Raw genomic sequence first — 23,997 nt, 5'->3', positions numbered from 1 at the left:
ATATTTTACTTTTCAGGAATTCATTTTTTTTGAAATTCAGTTTCTTAAAATTTACTTTTTCTGGAATTCACTTTAAAAAAAAACAATTTTCTTACAAACAAACAAAATATTAAATAATTTGTTTTAAAACCTATCGCTACCGCATAACCATCTAGGTGGTGGCCAAGTGGTAAGGACTTGGGATCAAGGGGTTTGCTCCCTCTGTGGTCTCAGGTTCGAGTCCTTGGTTGCTCATATGATGGCCACTGGAGGCTTACATGGTCGTTAATTTCAGGGCCCGTGGGATTAGTCATGGTGCGCGCAAGCTGGCCCGGACACTCACGTTAATCTAAAAAAAAATAGTCTGTGGAGACATGACCGGTCCACTGTACAAAGATTTATAGCCAATTCACCGAAAGAAGACGCAAGCTTTATTTTATAGACAAGTCATTGTGATTATTGCCTTTTAAATTATTTTTGATATTATTGTATTAAAATAATTTACAATTTGTAAAAATATTTTACTTTGAAATTTTATTTTAATTTTTTTTTAAATATAAAAACTCGAACCAACTAGCCAAGGGAGAAAATTAACTGGGAAGGGAGAGGACCCGGTCCTGGAGGGGACTTGTCAATGAGAGTGGTCCATGCTTGTTCCCGATTTATCTTGTGTGGCGACAAGCTTAATGGGTTTTGCTGTGAATCTTAAATCCTGTCACATCATTTACTAATAAAGGGGGCCTCTTTTAGGCTATTCCACATGAACCTGGATGCCATCGATGGCATCCAGCACCATCGACGACCCATGATTAGTTTCTATCTGGGCACTCGAATTTCAATTTCAAGTGAATCTACGGACGGCGGTTCCGGGAAAGAAAGAAGCACCCGAACCCAACTCTGTTTTGAAAACGTGGCAGCGGGTGTTCTTGTTTCATATAATAAAAAAGTAGCTTTTTTTTTTTCTAGAAACAGTAAGAGCAAATCATTAAAATTATTCCTGTCCTATGAAAACTGAATTAAGGATTTCATCTAACGTTGATTTTATATCATTTGACTCCAAATCTAACAAGAAATCGAATAGTATTAAATATAATTAGATAATGCTTTACAGTGCTCTCTCACCTGGTAGCCTTTTTCTGTCTTCAACTAAAAAGACCTCCTCATTAGTTTCAAAGGCCAATAACTAGGCCTCGCTTTTTAGTCAAGATCCGTTCGAATAAAACTATTCCTCAACCCTCAGTCCAGGCCTGGGCAAGGCCTATGTTTTCCATTCGTTTTTATTTTTCAAGATGAAAAATAAGATAAATGGAATTCTTTTTGAGATAATCCTGAGATTCTAAAGACCCTTTGTCAGGGAAAGCCGAAGAGGCAAATTGCATGAATGAATAAGAAAAAAAAAGGAGCTCAACGAAAACTCTCAAGTTAAAAGAAGACGTGAAGCCCAATACCGCTTGACCTTATGCCGTTGATTCATTATCTAGCCGCAATTGGGCTTACAGGGAACCTCTGAAAAAAAAAACATGAAAGAGAGATAAGCCCTTTAAGCAAATCGCAGCAAGAGAAGAGGATGCCGCCGATGACTTAGCCCTACATGTTAAAACCGGTTGAATTGATCACAAGCTTTAATCTTAGAGACAGTAAAGAAGAAGGGTTAAACATAAAACAGAATCCATTTGGGCTCGCTTGCTTGGAGAAGGGTTCTTTCACATGGATGACATGTGATGAGCGTTCATTCACATGCCCTGCATGTTATGAAACCTTGATTTTGTATCCTGCTGACTTTTCTCAGAATAAATGTACTCGTCTCATCAAAGCTGAAATGGTGTAAATTAAAAAAGAAGACGATAGAGAGACAAAGAACATCAAAATATATGTGTCCATCACAACCATTTTAAAAAATTAAATAGAGGGAAAATACAGATTTCTCATCTTATTATTACATGTAAAAAATCTTGTTTAAAATTTTTATTTAATATTATAATTACTAAAAATTCTAATTGATCAACATAAATTATATAATATAAGACTTCTTAAGTGGTGGATTGAAAACTTTTGTCAAAAATTCATTCGAGTCTCTCATTTTTTTTAGCAATTAGATAATTGATCCCTTACAATTTACAAAATTCAATTTTGAAACTGAACTTTATTTTATTTATTTTTAGTTCTTTTTTTATTAGAAAAGAAAGAGGAGATCATCAGATTTCGGTTTAGAGAGAAAAGATATATGTTGGCGAGGAATTTGGCCACCAAAACGATCATTTTTTATGATAAATAGTTCTGTATAACGAGGAGAGTTAAGATTAATTTTTTATTTATTTTGAAAACACATGAAAAATCATATATGAGCTTGTGAAGTTTTTTTTTTATGGTGGATTTCCGGTTTTAGGGTGATTTTTTTATATTTTCATGGCTATGAATTAGTTTAACAATATCTCTATTGTGTTTTCTAGGTATTTTGAACAAAAAAATATGTTGAAAGTAATTTTGTGGCTAAAACAAAAATCTCGTGGTGGTTGAATTTTGAAGATGAATAAACAAAGTGTCAAATTTTTTTCTAATGCATGGCTAGGCACTAGGCTTGGCCTACCAAGCCTAATTTTAGTGTAATTTAGTTTTAAACTTGAGTTAGATAAATAGTTAAATTGTCAAATTTCAAGATTGATGCATTAAATCAGGTTTAATAACATAATTAAAAAATTCTTCGTGCTTTTAAATAGTTGGGTTGCAAAGATTCTTTTTTTTTTCCTCTCCAATCCTTCTCCTCTCTCCCTCATGTACCCACGCACCACTCTCCATGTAAAGCATGTTTTAAAATAAATAAATAAATTATTGAGTGTTTCTGTTTTCCAAGATATATATATATATATTTTAAATTATTTAATTATTAGAAATAGTGATATTTTAAGCATTAATTTTTAATTTTTATATTAATTAATATAATTATGACCATGAAAGCATATCTATAACGGACATATAGAGAGCTAGGATAATAATTAATATATTTAATATTGTTATTCATAAATCACTATTTATTAATTCTAAATAACAATAATATAAACTCAATCATAATCAACAATCAACTTATGTATATAATTTATAATAATGAAGTTGTATATAATCTCTACAGCTCCAGTGTTATGGATGTGTCAATTATAATTTTTTCTGTCTTTGTTATTTTTACTAAAATATTTTTTTTTAAATTGTGGTGAGTTGATGAGTAATATATAAGGTGTTTGGTAATATAATAATTTTTATAATTAAAATTTTAAAAAATTTATTTTATAAAAAATATTTATAATTAAAGTTGGTTTGGTATTTATATATATTTTGTTAAAATTATAGTTGGAATTAAAATTGAATAAAAAATAATTTAATATATTTGGTTAGATATACTTTTCAAATTGAGGTTGTAATATAATTAAAAAAGATATATATTAATATTGATGATTTTAATTTAAATATCATAGATTTAACTATCATTATTATATTATTAAATAATATAATATTATATATCAAATAATTTTTATTATTTCATTAACATATCTATAATTTCATCATATATGAAATTAATTTGCTAAAAACCATAGTTTTTATGGTTTTTTGAGTGTTGAACAAAATTAGTTAAAATATTATTAAAAATAAAATTAAAATCACAATCAAATTTTATAAATGTTATGTTATCATGTGATATCTTTTTAATTTATATAGTGTTATTAAATAATATTAAATATTAATTTTTAAATAAAATATAATTTTTTAAAAATAATTTTTTTATTGAATGAAATCTAATATAATGAATAATTAATATATTATTCATGTAAATAGTACAAAGTAAAATTCACGTGAGTACTTTTCGCTCAAAAAAACATAAACAGTACCCAAATAAATTATTCACCTATCATAAATATATAGCACAATAAAAAAGTATGTTATTTACACGGTTTGTTTTAAAACCTATAACTACGGCATAAACAATCACTGAAGTCTATAAAGTAGTCTGTAGAGACATGACCGGTCCACTGTACGAAGATTTATACCCAGTTCACCAAAAGAAGACACAAGCTTTATTTTACAGACAAGTCATTGTGATTATGATTATCTTTTAAATTATTTTTGATATTATTGTATTAAAATAATTTATAATTTGTAAAAATATTTTACTTTGATTTTTTTAATTTTTTTTAAATATAAAAACTCGAACGAACTAGCTAAGGGAGAAAATTGACTGGGAAGGGAGAGGACCCGGTCCTGGAGGGGACTTGTCCAATGAGAGTGGTCCATGCTTGTTCCCGATTTATCTTGTGTGGCGACAAGCTTAATGGGTTTTGCTGTGAATCTTAAATCCTGTCACATCATTTACGAATAAAGGGGGCCTCTTTTAGGCTATTCCACATGAACCTCGATGCCAGCACCATCGACGGCATCCAGCACCATCGACGACCCATGATTAGTTTCTATCTGGGCACTCGAATTTCAATTTCAAGTGAATCTACGGACGGCGGTTCCGGGAAAGAAAGAAGCCCCGAACCCAACTCTGTTTTGAAAACGTGGCAGCGGGTGTTCTTGTTTCATATAATAAAAAAGTAGCTTTTTTTTTTTCTAGAAACAGTAAGAGCAAATCATTAAAATTATTCCTGTCCTATGAAAACTGAATTAAGGATTTCATCTAACGTTGATTTTATATCATTTGACTCCAAATCTAACAAGAAATCGAATAGTATTAAATATAATTAGATAATGCTTTACAGTGCTCTCTCACCTGGTAGCCTTTTTCTGTCTTCAACTAAAAAGACCTCCTCATTAGTTTCAAAGGCCAATAACTAGGCCTCTCTTTTTAGTCAAGATCCGTTCGAATAAAACTATTCCTCAACCCTCAGTCCAGGCCTGGGGCCCTGAACGCAAGGCCTATGTTTTCCATTCGTTTTTATTTTTCAAGATGAAAAATAAGATAAATGGAATTCTTTTTGAGATAATCCTGAGATTCTAAAGACCCTTTGTCAGGAAAAGCCGAAGAGGCAAATTGCATGAATGAATAAGAAAAAAAAAGGAGCTCAACGAAAACTCTCAAGTTAAAAGAAGACGTGAAGCCCAATACCGCTTGACCTTATGCCGTTGATTCATTATCTAGCCGCAATTGGGCTTACAGGGAACCTCTGAAAAAAAAAACATGAAAGAGAGATAAGCCCTTTAAGCAAATCGCAGCAAGAGAAGAGGATGCCGCCGATGACTTAGCCCTACATGTTAAAACCGGTTGAATTGATCACAAGCTTTAATCTTAGAGACAGTAAAGAAGAAGGGTTAAACATAAAACAGAATCCATTTGGGCTCGCTTGCTTGGAGAAGGGTTCTTTCACATGGATGACATGTGATGAGCGTTCATTCACATGCCCTACATGTTATGAAACCTTGATTTTGTTTCCTGCTGACTTTTCTCAGAATAAATGTACTCGTCTCATCAAAGCTGAAATGGTGTAAATTAAAAAAGAAGACGATAGAGAGACAAAGAACATCAAAATATATGTGTCCATCACAACCATTTTAAAAAATTAAATAGAGGGAAAATACAGATTTCTCATCTTATTATTACATGTAAAAAATCTTGTTTAAAATTTTATTTAATATTATAATTACTAAAAATTCTAATTGATCAACATAAATTATATAATATAAGACTAGTTACATAAATAAAAAATATTATTACCCTTTAAATATTCTATTTGTTATATTATTAGTTTTAGTTTAAATTATCAAGAGTTTATTTGATTATACTATCTAGAGTGTGGTTGTAATATTTATACTTCTAGTATTAGTGAATATTTAGATATAAATATTTTTAATTTTAGTATTGATAAATATTATATAACACAAAATAATCATAATTCTAGTACAACTAAATAAACTAGCATAATTTTAATTTAATGCAAAGCATATATATTATTTTTGTTATTTTTTATATAAAAAATATATTTATTATATGAGTGAAATTATAATAAAAAACATGAGAGATGCACAAATAATTTTAAAAGGATCCATAATTTTTTTTGGATTTTTTAATATAAAAAATTGACTTATTTGATCAAAAATTAAAACAAAAAAATAAAATAAAAAATTGATAAAAGATTATAGTCGCTAAACACACTCTTAATTTAAAAAAGCATTAATTAGAATGAACCTAACTGTTAAATCTAGCCCAGCCTCAATTTTTTTTTAAGCTGGGCTGGACTCAACCGGCCCACCTAGTTAATAATCTGCTGGACAGCAGTCACGCGGATCTGATTGACGCGTGTGAATGCGCAAGCAGTGAATTGAACAATGAACAGTAAATGGTGAATTAAAATTGCCTTTAAACAGTAACTACGTGATTATAATTGCAAGATGGAAATGCAGAACTTACCTGGTCTGTAGACGTCGAAGACGATGCAGAAGGTGTGCAGGCTAACCGTCTTCTCCTATGTTGTTTCTCTGGTTTTCATTTTTTTCTTGCTTTCTGGATTCCTTATTAGTCTCTTTTGCTGTGGCGTCTTCCTGATAAGCTCTGGTTCTGAGACGAAGACGATGTCGATGAAGACGTGAAGCTGCTGGTCGAATCGGACGCTCTCCTCTGCTTCGTCTTGTTTTTCTTCTTCATCCTCTCTTGTCTTTCTTTCTGTCTTTTTTTGGGTCTCCGTGTCTGTCTCTCCCTCTCTGTAATGTCTGTCTTTCCCTCTCTTCTTTATTTTCTTCCCCTGTCTCCCTGTGTTTTTCTCTGTTCCCTCCTCCCTGGTTCTCTCTTTTTGCTCGTCTCTGTTTTTCCTGGGTTTTTCTGTTCGTTCTTGGTGTTTTTGTTTTTGTCTCCCCTCTTCGTTCTCTCTGTCCTGTGCTTCCCCCCCGCTGTCGTGGCTTTTATAAAGCCAGAGAATGCCATGCGTTTGTGCCTCAGTAATGGCAAGCATCGTGGGGGCGAGAGGGATGTTATCACGATCTGCAGCCGTTTCCGCTGAATCGTGATGAAGGAGATGAACAGTTTGCTTTGAAACGGCCGTTTTTGGTATGGGAATGGCCATTTTCATTCTGATCACTGACGTTGTGAACATTTGTAATCAAGCCCCTTATTCAGGAAATTCCGTTTTTAATTGCGCCCCTGGATAAATTGCAATTGGAACCCTTCATTTCGGATAAATTTACAAAATGATCCTTTTTAATTTAATTAATTCAGTCCTTAATTGGCTCCTCAACTCTTAATTCTTTCAATATTAACCCTGGATAAATCAATTAACATCCCTATAGTACACCAGTTGTTTTACTTTGGTCCTTGGACTTTGATTTATTACAATGTTGACCGAAATCAGCCCCAAACTTTGGCATCTCTTCAATTAAGCCCCTGATTTCATTAACTAAACTAATTCCAAGTTCAATTAGATCCCCAAATTTTGAATTTATGTTGTCTTGACCCAAATTTCAAATTATTCTTCATTCTTTTCATTTTTTTTTTCATTTCATTCATTTTTTCATCATCATTTTTGTATTATTTTTATAAAAAAAATAAAATAAGATGAGATAAAAATAAAAATAACAAGAAATTGGCTGTGACAATATGCATCGAACATTTTAACAACGTAAATAATAAAGCAAAAGTGTTGCTTGTATCAACCAGGGCTTGTTCCTTAGCGCTTTACTGGTCCAACAAGATAGGTCCTTTTAGAGCAAGACCTAGTTGATAACTTTCATCTCACTATTTCCAACTGAACTTTAACTCAATGGTGGTTTTGCTTGACATTGTGTGGAATCCATTAGTGGAAAAGAAAGCCATCAACTTTGACAAGAAAAAGGTTAATTATTATCAATTCCACAAATTACTGAACTGATTATGAAATTGATATTACAAAACATTCACAATAATAATATAAATTTTATTGGGCTAAGAAATCAAAACCTCGCTGCGTTGGATTTTGCTCGTACCTAAAGGTGTCTATGGATGACCGGAGAATCACTGTTTTAGACAAAGCAGGTGGTAGCTTTTACTGGACCACCATGCAATCCACTCATGTCTGCGTCAATCATCAGCTGCTAGAATTTGAAGAGGGGACTACTGCTTTGGTTTTTATTTTTTAGCAATTGAAGAGCAAGAAATTTTGATTGGTTTTTTTTTTTTAAAAAATTCCATCAGCATTTCCGTTATTATTTCCATCAGCATTTCTTTTCTTTCCACGACAAGAAAGATTTCTTAACTATGATGCAAATGCCCTATTATTTGTATATATTACTGTGTTTATTTGTCCAATGTTATTAATTATATTTAAGTACAATATTTGGATTGTTAGATATTGTGCCTTATGATCATATCTTTTTGGTTATATAAAACCCTCAAGTGTTCATGTCTGTATCGAAGTGCTGTATCTGTGGTTGTGTGCTATACGTTTAATGGTGACATGGTGGGCAAGGCATCTCTCTGCAGCAAGAGGAGTTGTGTGCCAGCGGAGCAAACAAGGGATCGACATAAAACAAACTAGTAAAAATAATGTCTAATTTGCAAAACAAAATACATACATAAAGAAAATGTGACCACAGCTAGTCTTCTCAGCATCAACTACTCGTACCTTTCGTCCCCTTCTCTATTATGGCAACAACATTCTGTCCTCTTCCTTTCCATGTTTACCTACCTTCCTTCCTTCTCCACCTAGCTCTTCTCTCCTTCCTAATCTACCCTCTAATATTAGTGCAAGCTAATCCTAAGACATGGCCAGGTCAGCTCCCTTTTATGTGCTTTTATTGGATTGCAATTTGATATATATATATATATAAATTTATCAACACGCACCGACATCTCCACCTCTTTTCTTTCTTTCTTTCTTTATTTTATACCACAGTATAATCATATATCGCTGACACAACCACCTGATATGGATCAGATAATTTCCATTTTACAACTTGTTTAAGTTCATGGTAATCTCTTATTTCGCTGACATTTCTTGCATTATATATAATTATAGTGTATGTGTGTGTGTTGCGTGTTGCCGATCCGTGTTGTTTCTTCGCTCTCGATATATATAATTGCTCCTTGAGCCGATAGCATTGCGTATCTTCCAACTCCTAACAGCTCCTGCAATTCGATTTCGGATAACTTCTCTTCGTGTAAAATATTTCTTCATCACATGGTTCCCTCGATTCAAATCTCGAAGAGGATAAATCTCTTTTCAATTCGTTACCGTCCTCCTTCGGTGCTCTACTTGTTATGAATAGTAAGTATAGAATCGGATGTTGCAAGGCGCTCGGAAACATAAACATAGATTTGGATGAGAAACTACGAGCTATCTTCAACCTTAGAATAAGTGACAAGTGATAGAGGACGTGTGATAAAAAAGAATTATTCTATATTGGTTTCTTAAATTTTGATTTTATAACAAAAAAATCAAAGAAATCGATCAATCTAAACGCTTCAAATCAGTATAGAAGTTGTCCTCTTAATATTGTTAGAAAAAAGATTTCAATCAAAATATAAAAAACGACATGAGAATCTATTGATTATTGAATCTAAAAATAATAGATCCTTTATATTATAGCAAGTTCGTCCATCGAGGACCACACATCTGTGAACCATGTATGTTATTTTCCATTACGTCCTCGTGCCGGAATCTTATGGTGACAGGACATGTTCTTGGCAGATATTAATTAGAATTAACATCAACAGCCGGGGAACGCCCCTGCTGCTATATATGGTTTCCGACACCTTCCCACACTATAAAAAAATAATTTTTTTAATTTTCAATTTTTTTTTTTAAATTACTAATTTAAATTTTATAAATTTTAAAATTATTAAAAATTTATATCATCATTAATTTTAAAGTTTATAAAACTAGTTAAAACATATATAAATTAGTCTGGATATTATTAATTTTTTTTAAAAATTAGGTCACTGTTCATTTTCAATTCTTACCAAAGGTAAAATAATATGAACCCGAAATAAATAGTAATCATATCTTTATTGTGTTTGATCAGACCCTTTAAGTTTAAAGAATCCTAAGTTTATTGACATAATAAATAAATAAAAATGTGGCTTTGAGTCTTTTAATCTTTTCTTCCCTCAGAGATTCTTATTGATAAAATAAAAATGCATAAATAATTCATTTTTAAAAATTTATATCATCATTAATTTTAAATTTTATAAAACTAGTTAAAACATATATAAATTAGTCTGGATATTATTAATTTTTTTTAAAAATTAGGTCACTGTTCATTTTCAATTCTTACCAAAGGTAAAATAATATGAACCCGAAATAAATAGTAATCATATCTTTATTGTGTTTGATCAGACCCTTTAAGTTTAAAGAATCCAAGTTTATTTACATAATAAATAAAAAAAAGTGGCTTTGAGTCCTTTAATCTTTTCTTCCCTCGTAGATTCTTATTGATAAAATAAAAATACATACATAATTCAATTTCTTTTTTCATTTTCTACTCTCTATATATTAAGCCTTTGTATCTTCCGTGTTATCTCTAATAGGTTCCTAATATAACTGTTATATGACTTAATTAACGAAAGAAAAATAAATTATCATTTTATGTTTTAATATAATTGTTATAATTGTTTTTTTATATTAAAAAAATCAGAAGGTGATAAAAAAATTATTAGAGGACAAGCTATGTCATTAAATCTTGACTTTAATTCATTGCTAAAATCTTCATACTCATGGGATGTTTATATATTATAGTCAGATTCTTGTGTTTTTTTTTTTTTTTTATTTTTTTAAATTAACTCCAGGCTCATGAATTTATACAAACTGGAGAAGTTCAGGCTGGGATCGAGTGTGTGTGTAGTGATTCAAACTTGAATACTCAAAACCTAAGATGATCCAACCCACACCTGTCCAATTCAATATGATTATTACAAGGTCTAACCTTATTAATTTGTGTGGAGGGACTCGAAATCTATTGCACAATTAAAATGGGAGACTTTATAGTTAAAACTCAAGGGCTACGTGGGGTTATTTTTACCCAAGAATCCTATGATATTTTCCATCAAATTAATTACGGTAGGTCGCAACTAATTACTAGATGGGTCACTACTTACTTGACCTCATAAATGGGCTGCGCTGGCTAGCTAACTAGTGGTTCAATTATTTTCTTGATAATTAACTTGTGGTTTAATTTAACTCAACATTTCCCAGGATCATTTCAAGAGATAAGCTTAGAGCGTGGGTATCTCATGAATTTGGATAAATTATTTGATTATGGCAAAGTTTGTCAAAACGGTAATGGTCGGCAGCAAAACTAGCTTCTTGCGCCCACGTGGCTCCACGAGTTCCACGGTTTTGTCCCCGTGAGGTTGAATTTTAAGTGCAGATGGTATTTCTTTTATCTTAATTTAAATGCTCAGCATTTCCGTCCAAGTACAAGACACGCAAATTAAATAAAAAAATATATTTGCTAGAAAACACCCTATAATTTTTTATATTAATTTCATGATTTAATGTGTATTTATCATAGTAGCTTTTATAATCACATTTTAATAAGGAAGTATGCCTTTTTAAAATACATTAATGATTGATTAAATATTTTCAAAGCTATATTTAAAACAAGATAAGGTTTTCATTGAACTACAAAAAACAATATATGTAATCATAATTCGCATGATTAAAGGCGTTCTGGGAGTGAATTTAAACATATATATTTTAAAATTTATTTTTTAAATTTTATTAGATTATTTTATTTGATAAATGTTGATGTGAAAAATAAATTTTAAAAATTTTAAAATATTTTTTAATATAAAAATTATTTTGAAAAATAGCTTCCGGCATCCTATCAAATACCACGTGGGGAGGTCAATGACAGGAGCGGGATTCAAGTAGGGATATCCTGGTCATTTCATACTCAATATAGCCAAATTGCCCGCTGAATTCCAAAAAAAGCACCAAAAAGCAAATGTGACCTACATGGGCCAACTTATTATCCCCATCGTCGCCATCTACAACTAGCTGTTGCCCCTTGCTTACGGTGTCGATCATATTTTGCTTTCATATTTATACTATTCTATTTTGTATTATTTCTAATTTAATTTTCTTTTCTAATAATTCTCTAATTTTATTTACATGCTTCTCTCTCTATACGTGTGTGTGTGGAGAGAGCCCATTTCACTGCTTTCCTTTTAACCTACAAAATTAAAAGATTACTGAAGATTCCCCAGCTTAATACTTTAGGAGAAAAAAGAAAACTACTCCCAGTATTCACTTTTTTTTAATGTAGATTGACAGAGCGATCCCACCCAATTAAAATAAACAAATTAACCACAGAATATCTTCATAATATCCTTACAAGAATTCACCTTCTTTCCTATATTTTCCACCCCACTTTTCTTTTATTTCAGATAGCTGTGATTGCTAGGAGATCACTCCATGATAGGTGATTCAAGTGTCCAAGCAACATCTAGTGATGTTGCGGCCACAGCGACCAGGGTCGTCACTGAAGGTGGTGCGGGTGGTGGTGGTGGGGGTGGTTTTGGTTCAAATTCAGCTGAAGAAGATAAGAATATGGGGGCTTATCATGAAGGTAACCGGATGAATTATGGTGCAAACCGGTGGCCTAGGCAAGAGACTTTGGCCTTACTGAAGATAAGGTCCGATATGGACGCAGTGTTTCGTGACTCGGGTCTAAAAGGTCCGTTATGGGAAGAGGTTTCCAGGTGATGACTTGTTTCTCTTTTCTCTTTTCTTTTTCAAAGTGTCTGGTTAAAGCATAAGTTTAAAACTGTTGTTTAATCAGTTCGTGCATGGAGATCTGTGAAGTAACTTTTCGCGAAATTCTGTGCACTCTCTTGGATCCTCCGCACAATGACATTTTACAGTTTTTCTTGGTATTTGGATTTAGATTGATAATGTTGGTTGGTTCGCTCTGAGGGATTTCAGTATCTTGAAGAGGAAAAACTAATGTTAATTCTGATGCTCTACGAAGAAATTCTTTGCAGTTAATAATAATACACAGTTCAAGGTTTCTTTAGTTAATATAGGTTTTTTGTTCTTTCAACCGTTCTCAAAAACTAGGAAATCGACCTAGTCAATTCCAACATGGTAAGTGTGATTCCCTGTCGTCATGGCTTGTTAGAATTTCTCTCATATATTTTGGGCTTTTCTCTTCTTCCTTCATCTTAGTTTTGCTTCTTCTTTTTTCCTGTCTATAATATGCTAATTTTATGTGTCAACGCATTTTTAGATCTTGTAATTCTATGATAAATTCAGAGATGAAGTTCTTGAAATCTTCTTAATTATCAGGAAACTAGCAGAGCTTGGTTATCATCGGAGTGCCAAGAAATGCAAAGAGAAATTCGAGAACGTTTACAAATACCACAAGCGAACCAAAGAAGGCCGAACAGGTAAATCCGAAGGAAAATCTTACAAGTTTTTTGATGAATTAGAAGCTTTCCAAAATCATCCTTCACATTCAACACAACCACCAACATTGACGACGCCGCCGCCGCCACCACCAAAAGCTCAAACTGCATCTGCAACAATTACCACATTGCCATGGACTAATAACACCGCTATTGCCTCTCATACTACTGTTCCATCAAGAACAAACCCTATGGATATCATGTCACAAACCATTGCTACACCACCCAACAACCATACAATTAGTCCAATGCCAATATCTTCAAATCCCATAAATCCTTCTCAAAATGCTTACCCATCTTCTTTGCAAAACCTCACTACACATCTTTTGGCTAGTTCTAGTCCATCATCAACAGCATCAGATGAAGAGTTGGAAGTAAGTTATAAGAAGAGAAAGAGAGAGAGCAACTGGAAGGACTTTTTTGAGAGGCTAACGAGGGATGTCATCAAGAAGCAAGAGGATTTGCAGGAGAAATTCTTGGAAAAGATTGAGAAATACGAGCATGAAAGAATGGCACGCGAAGAGGCATGGAGAACGCAAGAGACGGCAAGAATCAATAGAGAACATGAAACCTTAATCCAAGAACGATCCACGGCAGCAGCAAAAGATGCTGCAGTTGTTGCCTTCTTGCAAAAGATATCGGGACAGCAAAACTCAGTTCAAACACAAGAAATCCCACAACCAACAACAACTCCAACAGCATCTCCACCACAGCCATTACAGCTGAGGCCAGCACCCGCCAGTCTCGCACCGGTTACAAAATCGGAGGTTCCAAAAAGGGATAATGGAGATAATTTTACTGTATCAAGCTCTTCTAGATGGCCAAAAGTAGAAGTACAAGCTCTTATTAATCTCAGAGCCAATCTTGATATTAAGTATCAAGAAAATGGAGCTAAAGGGCCTTTATGGGAGGATATTTCAGCTGGAATGCAAAGGCTTGGATATAATAGGAGTGCAAAGAGAGGCAATGAGAAATGGGAGAATATAAACAAGTATTTCAAGAAAGTAAAAGAGAGCAACAAGAAGAGGCCTGAAGATTCAAAAACATGTCCATACTTCGACCAGCTCGATGCTTTATACAAGGAGAAAAATAAAATGGAAATTACAGTCAACTCAGATTATGCTGCTAAGCCCACTAGCACCATGGAGCCGCTAATGGTACGACCAGAACGACAATGGCCTTTTCAACAAGCAACCCAGCCTCAGACAATCAATGAAGATAACGAAAGAAATATTAACATCGATCACAATATTGAAGATGATGATGATGATGTTGTTGTTGATGATGATGATGTAGATACTGATGAAGAGGATGAGGCAGGTGGCTTTGAGCTGGTGGTAGCAAGCAAATCAGCTCCATTGGTCAATGGTGAGTAATTCATTGTCATGGTTTATACAAAAGGGGTAAAATTCTCAAATTCAAATATTTACTGGAGATGAATCAGTAATTGTCAATTAACCTGGTAGATCATTCAGAACTGAATTAAGGTGCAGCAGCAGAAGCTGCTCATGACCGATCGATGAGAATACAGGTTATCTGGTTGCCATATGAAAGGTGCCTACTTTTTTTATTTTTGCCCATATATGTACACATGGATTCCATTTTATAGTGGGAAGACATTTTTCTTCCTTTTTTTTTTTTTTATTATTCAAGTTAATAATTAACATTTTTAGATGGGCTGGCTGCAAAGAATAAATATTTTACGTGATGTTTGTCAGCATAGCTAGCTGGGTAGATTGATAGCTTCGTGCACAAAGCAAATATTTCGTTCTTTTCATTGGCTGTAAATGAAAGAAATCATTTACACAGTACTAATGGAGTCTGTGACTTCGGATATGATATTCTCATGAAACCACTTTCAAACTTTAGCCAACAACATGAGAATGAGAAAGCATTCGTCTGGTGCTGTTGAGGGGCTAATAATTAATCAGTGCATGAGACTGTAATATAGAAGAGGACAATTAATCGGCTTATCTTCGGGGAATTAGGGCCCTCCCTAACATGCCAACATCACATGAAGGTCCTGGTAAGGTCCTACCAGAAGGAATCTAAGTTATCTTCGATTAAGTTTTGTATAGTATTGTTAATGTATCCCCATGTCTTGACTTTAATTCCACCAAGTCATCATATCTATTATATAGTTCTTGATGATCAACCAAACCTTATCATTGATCAGAAAGTTGAACATTATACGGTAGATGGATGTAGTAATTATTTCCCATTTACCATGCTCCATTTCCTTTTTTACCTGTACATGCATCATGATTTTTTTTGCCCAGTTTCTTTGGAGGATGGATTATTGCACTGCCCCTTAAAGGTGAGGGTCCACAAATTGAGTGGTCATGATCTATATGAATTTAGATGCTAGGGTATTTAGATTTAAAGGCTCCTGTAGCTATCATTGCATAGGCGCAAGACACAAGTCTATCTTTATCCTCAGTAACATCGAACGATCTTCATGGATAGGATGAGAATCTAGCTAACTGAACCCACTATCGTTTGGTGCTGAGAAGTTGCAACTATATATGCTAGCTAGTTTCACTATGAACACCTTCAAATGGATATCTTTTTAGCCTCTTTTTCCACACTAAAAAATGACCTTTAACCTTTCCCCGACCGATAGAATATTGGTGTCAGATTGACCGAATAGGGGTGTAATTCTCAGGTATAAACTTGAGAGTTCATGGTAAAAATATGATAATCCTTAGTGGGATTGATTACATGTATATTTTATCAAATAAAAATTTTAAACTAAAAATAACAATTTTAATTCTTCTTTCGAAAAAAAACAATTTTAATCTTAAAATATGGACGTTTTTTTTATTTGTTTAAAATTAAAATATTTTGTAGCTTAAAATTTATATGGATTACCTTACCTTTATTTTATCAATTCAATTAATTAATAAACAAAGAATGGTGCGATTCCAATTTTTTACTGTTTAATTATTAAAAAAATAATATTATATAAAAAAATAATATCAAATCAAATGTTTTAATTTGTTGGTTGTAGCCTAAAAAATAGTTTTGATTATATTATTTTTTAACACATCTTGTAAATATTATAAGCACTTCAAATTTAAAATTATTTTATACTTAATTTTATTAGAGAGAACGAGAGTGATTATATATAGGTTTGAACTCCTACCATTTATTCAATCAAGATCTAATATTATATTAAAAAAGTATATGAATGCAAAATATTAAGTTGTTAAATGAGTTTAATTAAAAAATTATGTAAAAAAAAGATTAATTACCTGTTTAATTTTTTAACATATAAATTGCCTTAAAGATATTATAAGTTATTCAAATACAAGTATACTTCTAATCATGTATATTAATTCATTTACACAACAACATAGTCTAATTTTAATGTCGATATACAGCTTACTGACTCCTGTCTGAAATGTAAGCCGATCTTAGTCGTCGAATCCATTGGCCAGCAAGCTAGGTATAATATAATCTCCTATAATTTTATGTGTTAACTGGGACAAGGGCATGTCTTGGAGAAGTCAATATGCAAGTTTCATTTATCTAAATGTCTTATATGTTATTACAGTACAGGTATATAGTCTTGCCCCGTGGCAAAATTCTTGCATTAGAGATGCCGGCAACATATATGTATATAGATGCTTTGAAGACCCCCACAAAAACTATCAGAATGAAATCCTCTAACTTCCCTAAAAGAAAACCCCATTCTCACCCACTGAAATTCAAAGCATCTACTTTCTCAAATGAAAGCACTTTTATGTGGTCTAATTTAGCCTTTGTCTCGGACGATGACAATGGCAAATGTTCAATTACTGGTAGCAACATCAGTTCTGGGCCTTCTGGCTGTCCAACAGAAAATAGGAGAGAATATTTCAGCAAGAATGTTACGGAAGAGGAGATGAGAATAAGAGAGGAGCTAGCAAGGGAGATCGAGAGAGAGCTCGAACGAGAAATTATGGAAGGCATACTTCTTTTGGTTCGCCGGCTAAGTATTCTCAAGGCAAAACAAATAAATAGGGGTTTAGAATACTTGAATTTGGATCAGTACTTGAGTGAAATATGCACTTCATGTAACCTGTGTAACGCCGACGGAGATCATGTCAGTCGATGGCATTCAAGGCTTCAATCACCAGCTAGTGAAATCTCGCACGCTGCCGATGACTTTGCCAGAGAACGGCTATATAAAAAAGTGTTTGGAGATGGAATCATAAATCAATGGTAAAATGGCATTGGTTAGAGGATATCGTGTTGGAAAGAGAAGTGTTGGCATTAAGATTATGGCAGCCGGCACTTAACAGCTTGATTTTGTGTTTTTACGAGTTTCCATTTTAATCTTGATTTAATTTATAATTATCGAATAGAATTTTCCATGATTTACAAGCACAGATGGTGATGGATGGAGTTGAATTGGGTTTTTCCTAATCGTAAGCAAAGTACCATAATATTATGAATTAATGTGTTTAATGATTTTATCAATCAGGAAATGTCTGATGATTTTCAGTTATATATATATAATGATGGGTAGTTTTTTTTTTATGTAAATCAATTTTATTCATTAATATATTATTAATGGTTATGAACAGTTTTTTCTTTTTTTAACATTTGACAATGAGATTTTTTTAAAGCCAATATACAATATTATTGGTGCAATTTTTTTTTAAAAAAACATTTGATATATTTTAATGGTTATTTGTTGAAATTATAAAAGAGAGGAAAATTAATACAACATGAAGTATCCCAACTAGAAATCAAATGGAATAGAATTCACAACAAGAGAAAAAAAATATCTTAAACAGATGGAAAAATTAAAAGTTAAAATTCAAAATTAAATAGACAAAAAAATAAAACTAAAAAATAAATAGCACCTCCTAGATTTAATTTGAAGGTCTTTAATTTCCGATCTGTATCGTTACAAAGAGCTGGCTCATTATAAAACAAAATCTAAGGAATTTTATGATGAAATTTAAGCTTAATCAATCATAATTTATATATATATATTTTTTCACATTTAAATTATTTGATGCAACAATAACATATCCACTTAATACATGGTTAAACTTTTCACCTAGTTCAATTATAGCACATCCATATATGATCCTCACAATGATTGATATGATTTTTTTTTTGAATTTGAAAAAATCTTATTTTTTAGAAAGTGTATTTTATATATTTAGATAAATAAATAAAATTCTAATTATTTCAAATTTTTATAAAAAATACACGTTTTAACTTAAATTTAAAATTTATTATATAAATCTTAAATCCTTCACCATTACATTACGTCCCTTAAAAACATTGATATGATCATCACAACAGCAAAAGTAAGAGTAATTTCAAACACTTCTCGTCTACGGAATATAAAGAAGTTCAGTTTCTCCGGTTGATAGAAATCAAAAGTCCACAGTAGGTTGTTTGATTATAAGATCAGTACTGAATAAGAGTGATTTTAAAATGGTTTTCTTGCAATACCACATTTGTTGTGTAAGTCCATGTTTGTGATTGAGGGTGGCCAAAATTAAAATATTTTTTAAAATAATAATAATTTTTTATATTTCTATACATTGATTTTAAAAATAAAATTTTAAAAAATAAAAAAATATTATTTTAATATATTTTAAAGAAAAAGAAAGAGAAAATTAAGAAGGGAGTATACATTAGTATACTCATAAATTGATTTAGAAACTGTCCTAGGCTACTGTGCGCAAGACGCATGTACAGTGTATGGAAATGGCCATGTCCTCTCGACCCCACAATCTTGAATTCCGACTAATTATTGGCAATTGGGTTCATAAAAACCTCACATCCGGTGATTTTCTATTTTTTCTTTGGCCTGTGGATCACATCACGAGAAATTATTAATTATATATAGGAAGTAAATTTATCATGGATTAGTTTAATAATAAATACAAAATGTATAGATAAAATACCTAATGATACATTATTTTCACATAATCTTATCTGTTTGTTGATCTAATCTATGAATAACATAATAAATCTAATTTATATAATAATTTATCTCACATCACGGCCTTTAATTTGAATTAATTAAAGCGAATTAAAGAAGAACAACTAGGGTTTAAAACCTAGCTACAGTTCGAAGAATAAGCAACCAAACAAATTAAGAAATAAAAAGATCACACCAATGGGTCATTGTTTTCGTTGATTTTGTTTGTTTTTTCATTTCACAATTAATGACCAAATCTTATGCACCGATCGATTCCCCTGCCGCGCGTTTGAATGCTAAGTTATAATAAATTGTTCTAAATCAACACTTAATTCTCTTAATTAATTTATGCCGTTGGTCTGTGAAGGTAATATATATATATATATATAAACTGTCTGTCTAGATGTATCATGGGTCACTGCTATTAATTAATGATTTAGAAGTGTGAAGATATATATTAATCTATCATAAAAAATGCAAAAAATAAATTTAACTGTTTTTTCAATAAATAAAAAAGCATCTTCCAAGTATACATAAAGCAATGAAATGGCACCCGAACCTTATTACTTCATGTATATATTGCAGCATGGTGTGTTCTTGACATATTTTCTGCAAAACTTATCATACCATGTTCGTGTGCGCTGTGAAACTCCGATGTGTGATCACAATCAAAATATATATATGGTCGAATTTCCTTCTACATGTCTGACAAGATTTTTCATTTATTTGGACTGAATATTGGTGATGAGTTCAGCTGATATATGCAGTCCACCATGTGTACCTCAGAGGAAGTGGGGGGGAAAGGGAGGCTACGACGTCGTGATGGCAAAAGGAGCTTTTACTGTCTTAAACTGTAACTGTATAACAGAAAACCAGCTCCTATCAATAAATAAATATCTAGACCAATCAATACGTGGGGGCACATCTTTAATGGACAACATTTGCTGCATTTTTTATTTTATTTTTGCATCTAGCTGGACAAAATTGTAGGGCATGCTTACAAGTCATAAAGAAATGCATCATAGTGCTAAAGAACAGCAATGCTTTGCTTTAGAAAACACATATTGTGCCCATTATTTCAGAATCAAAATTATTGCCGTGCTATCGGACAGAAACCATCACAACAGCGCTAAGATTGATTATCCAAAAAAAAAAACATCGCCGCTAAGATTATAGTGCTAATAGTAGCACACAGCACATCTGCCTCTACATGCGTGCCAAGAAGAAACAAGAGGTGCCCTTCATTGATTAGCAGCAATAATGCATTATTTTAACCCCCTCACGTTGTTCCAAGACACAATTTCCATAGTTAAAAAGAAAAGGAAAAGGGTAATTGGTTGTCTGTAGATATCCTTTGATTGTCATATCTTCGGCCATGATCTCTGCAGAATATGTTTAAAGATTTTTGCAGTGCTTTAAACTAATGTCAGGGCTGAAAGTCAACTTTTTCTATAGTTCAATTACTGGTGTGGAAATGGAGAAGGATAGTATAGAAGGACATTGTCTCTGAATCTACTAATTGAGGTGCAGAATGGAAGGACTTCCTTTTAAACACCTGGTCTACCGATTGGGGCTTTTTTCCTTGTACTTCAATGTGGACTCCCGTGATTAGTAGAATAAGTTCTAAGTTGGCTGCTTGGAAAATAAAGAAAGCATTTATCTACCGGGGGTAGAGTGTGCTTTATTAAGTCAGTGCTAAACAACCTTCGAATCTATTATCTCTCTATTTTTCCTGTCCTTGTGACGGTAGCGGCAAAAATTGAGAAGAAGATTAGGTCTAAAAATGCTAGTTACTCATGCAGTAGAATGGTTAATCCATGTGCAAGGGATCATGAGAACCTGAAGAATATTTTTCGATCAAGAAAGTTGTATATTGGTTGGTAATGGTTGTGATACCAGCTTCTTGAATGATGTATGGATTGGTAATTATTGTTTGTCAAGTCAGTTTCCTCGTTTGTACAACCTCTCAACTGACAAAGGTTATTCAGTAGCTAATATGGGCACTTGGGATGGTTTTGCTTGGATTTGGAACTATAGGTGGAGAAGACCTTTGAGAGGAAGGGAAATCAATGTTTTTAATTATATGTTTGAGCTTCTATCTAATTCCAATATGGAGTTCTCGGTCCAGTCTTTATGAGGGCTCCTGAATTCATCCCTTCGGACTAATAACAATATCTCTTTTAACGGTCTGTGGAAGGGTCTGGTTCCTCCAAAGGCGGAAGTATTTTGCTGGTTGGCGATATATAATCAACAGACTTAATACTAGAGGAATGCTTTCTAAACGAGGTATTATTGACATATAAGAGGTTGTTTGTCCTAAATGCTTGCAGAAGGAGGAAACTGTTGATCATCTCCTTATACGTTGTCAAAAGGGTTGGAATATAGGGACTCAATTCATTCGATGGTGGGGGCTCTCTTGGTGATATCTTGGAAGTATGTCGAGTTTTTGTTTCAACAATGGGAAGTCCTTGTTAATGAAGTTCTTCAAAGAGAAGTATGGTCAATGCTTTTCTTAACCATATCTTGGTCTCTTTGGCTTCTAAAAAATGAAGCAGATTTTTAACAACAATCAGCCTGATTATGAGATAATTTTTCTGTTAATCCTAACAAGTTTATGTGTATGGGTCAAGGCTTTATTTCCTGACTTCCCTTATTGTGCTCTTGGCTTGCTTATGTCTGTTGATGGTTTTATAGAATGGTCGAACGCTATGAAGTCACGACCATTACTTAATTATATGGTCAGCTCCATAACCTTCGGTTATGAAATGGAATGTGGATCGGTCTTCGCTTGGTAAACCAGGTCCTGCTGGTATTGGAGGTGTTCAACGTGATCATAATGGATTGGGGTTAAGACTTTTTTCAATCCCTGTTGGAATAAAAGATTCTAATGAAGCAGAATTATTAGCTGTTGTTAAAGCCTTGGAGTTATCAACATTGAAGGAAGATATGTTTAGAAAAGAAGTGGTGGTGGAATCGGATTCTAGAAATGCAGTCAATTGGATGACAAAGAAGTCTATCAGACCATGGTTTTACCAAAATCTCTTCACCTTTGCTTCACGATTCTCATCATGTTTGGGTCCTGTAACTTATATTCACACTCTGCTAGGAGCTAATCATAATCTTGCGAAACAAGGTGTCAGTAGGAATGGTGAACTATTACTATGGTTGTGATTATTTGTTGCTCATTGGTTACTTTACTTGTCTCTCATCTCCAGATAGTCTTGCGAAACAAGGTGTCAATGGGAAATGGCAACGACTTGAGAAAAACGTAAGAACAGACATCAGACTTTCAACTTCATTGGTGGAACTGGCACTTGCCCAACATCACCTCATGGAAATCCCTTCTGCAAAAGGTGGAAGATAGTGGTATAACTCTCAACGAAGTTGACTGATGTTGGGGTCCAGAGATTGCTACGGTAGGGGCTGGTTCTTTGACTATTTTTTCTCTTCTGTTATCCAGGGCCATGTGTGCATAGTTCTTGTAGTTTCTTGCTCTTTTTGGCTTTCAGGCACCTGTGGTTTCTTGTTTGCCTTTTACAGGCTTATTCTGCATATCAAAAAACAATCGAAATATGTTTGGTAGTTGCCGATCAATTAATTTTAGCAATGCACGGCGTTTTTAGTACTAAATCATTATGTCGTATTTGACATATTTTCTCTATAGTTTATCTTTTGTTTTAAGAGACCATTTTTTTTTAATTATTAATATTGGGTGATTATATTTGTAGTTAATCCAAAGACGGGGACATGTAGCTAGGGTTCAGATTTTACCGGATTGAGGAGGGATATTGCAAGCTTGTTATCATAATAATGTTCATACTTTTCAAACCTATGTATTCGGTAAATTAAACACCATTAATTCAAGGTTTATTCATGGCTTCACTACTCTATATTTGAACAGCTAGAATTTTTTATTCTTTTCATTTTGCAGCTACAAAGTGAACAATAAATAATCATTCCTGGTCGTTTTATCGGCACTGACTTCAATGATATAACGGGAACCGAACAAGTTCAGAGAAATTAAGAACTGTGCATCACGTTAGTTCCTTAGACTAACAACTTCGAAGAGTAATACTGTTGGTGGACCCTGTCGAAGGTCCACGAGCAGCATGACAGCGGGTGATGTTGGCATGTTGTGGGAAGGGTCCCCAGTCGGAGCCACAGGGGCTTAGTTTTCTTCTCCTCCATTTTTAGGTTGCTGCTTATCCATCCATCATAGCTCAGATAGAAATAACAGTCGACTGTTCTTGTCCATGCCCTTTCCCCTTTCTTCAATCTACCGATAAGCATATGCTGAGCAGTAGAGGATGTTTTTTTATTTATTTAACAGACGTGATTAAATAGGGAATTTATTTCCCTTCACTGGTTGGAGGATTATTACAATATCTATTAATTTACACGCACGAAGGTGTAATAATTTCTTCATTTCCAAATATTTCTATCAATAAAAGTCCTATATATAATTTTGATAAAGTATTTTTTTCCCCTCTCGATTATCAAATAGCATACACATATCTTGGTGAAAAACCTGAAAACAAAGCAAATTAACTACTGTTACCATTTCTGACATTTACACTACCATGAACATAGAACAAAGCTACAACAGTACTGGTCTCTTTCATTTATTCTTTGAAAGCTGAACCTATCTCTCTTCTTCTTTCTCACTCCCTAGCCTTATTAATTTTTCAAAAAAATTAATAAATTATAAAAATAATTAAACATATGA

The 23,997-nt window shown here is 32.9% G+C and overlaps 1 protein-coding gene across 1 annotated transcript; it reads left to right on the top strand.

Annotated features, from left to right (window-relative positions):
* The first annotated feature begins 12,063 nt into the window (after positions 1-12,063).
* LOC105138471 (trihelix transcription factor GT-2-like) lies at positions 12,064-15,013 on the top strand. Its single transcript, XM_011044549.1, has 2 exons — positions 12,064-12,634; positions 13,221-15,013. Exons 1-2 carry the CDS (start codon positions 12,348-12,350, stop codon positions 14,713-14,715), a joined length of 1,782 nt encoding a protein of 593 aa, XP_011042851.1. The 5' UTR covers positions 12,064-12,347; the 3' UTR covers positions 14,716-15,013.
* The last annotated feature ends 8,984 nt before the right edge of the window (positions 15,014-23,997 follow it).

This window comes from Populus euphratica, unplaced genomic scaffold (assembly GCF_000495115.2).
Source record: "Populus euphratica unplaced genomic scaffold, PopEup_1.0 scaffold181.1, whole genome shotgun sequence".
Lineage (NCBI taxonomy): Eukaryota > Viridiplantae > Streptophyta > Magnoliopsida > Malpighiales > Salicaceae > Populus > Populus euphratica.
Note: the sequence above shows the minus strand (reverse complement) of the source record. Positions and strands in the feature narration are given on the sequence as shown.

Coding starts and splice junctions, on each gene's coding strand:
- LOC105138471 (XM_011044549.1), top strand. CDS start 12,348: ATGATAGGTGATTCAAGTGTCCAAGCAACATCTAGTGATGTTGCGGCC. Junction 12,635..13,220: donor TTATGGGAAGAGGTTTCCAG/GTGATGACTTGT, acceptor CTTAATTATCAG/GAAACTAGCAGAGCTTGGTT.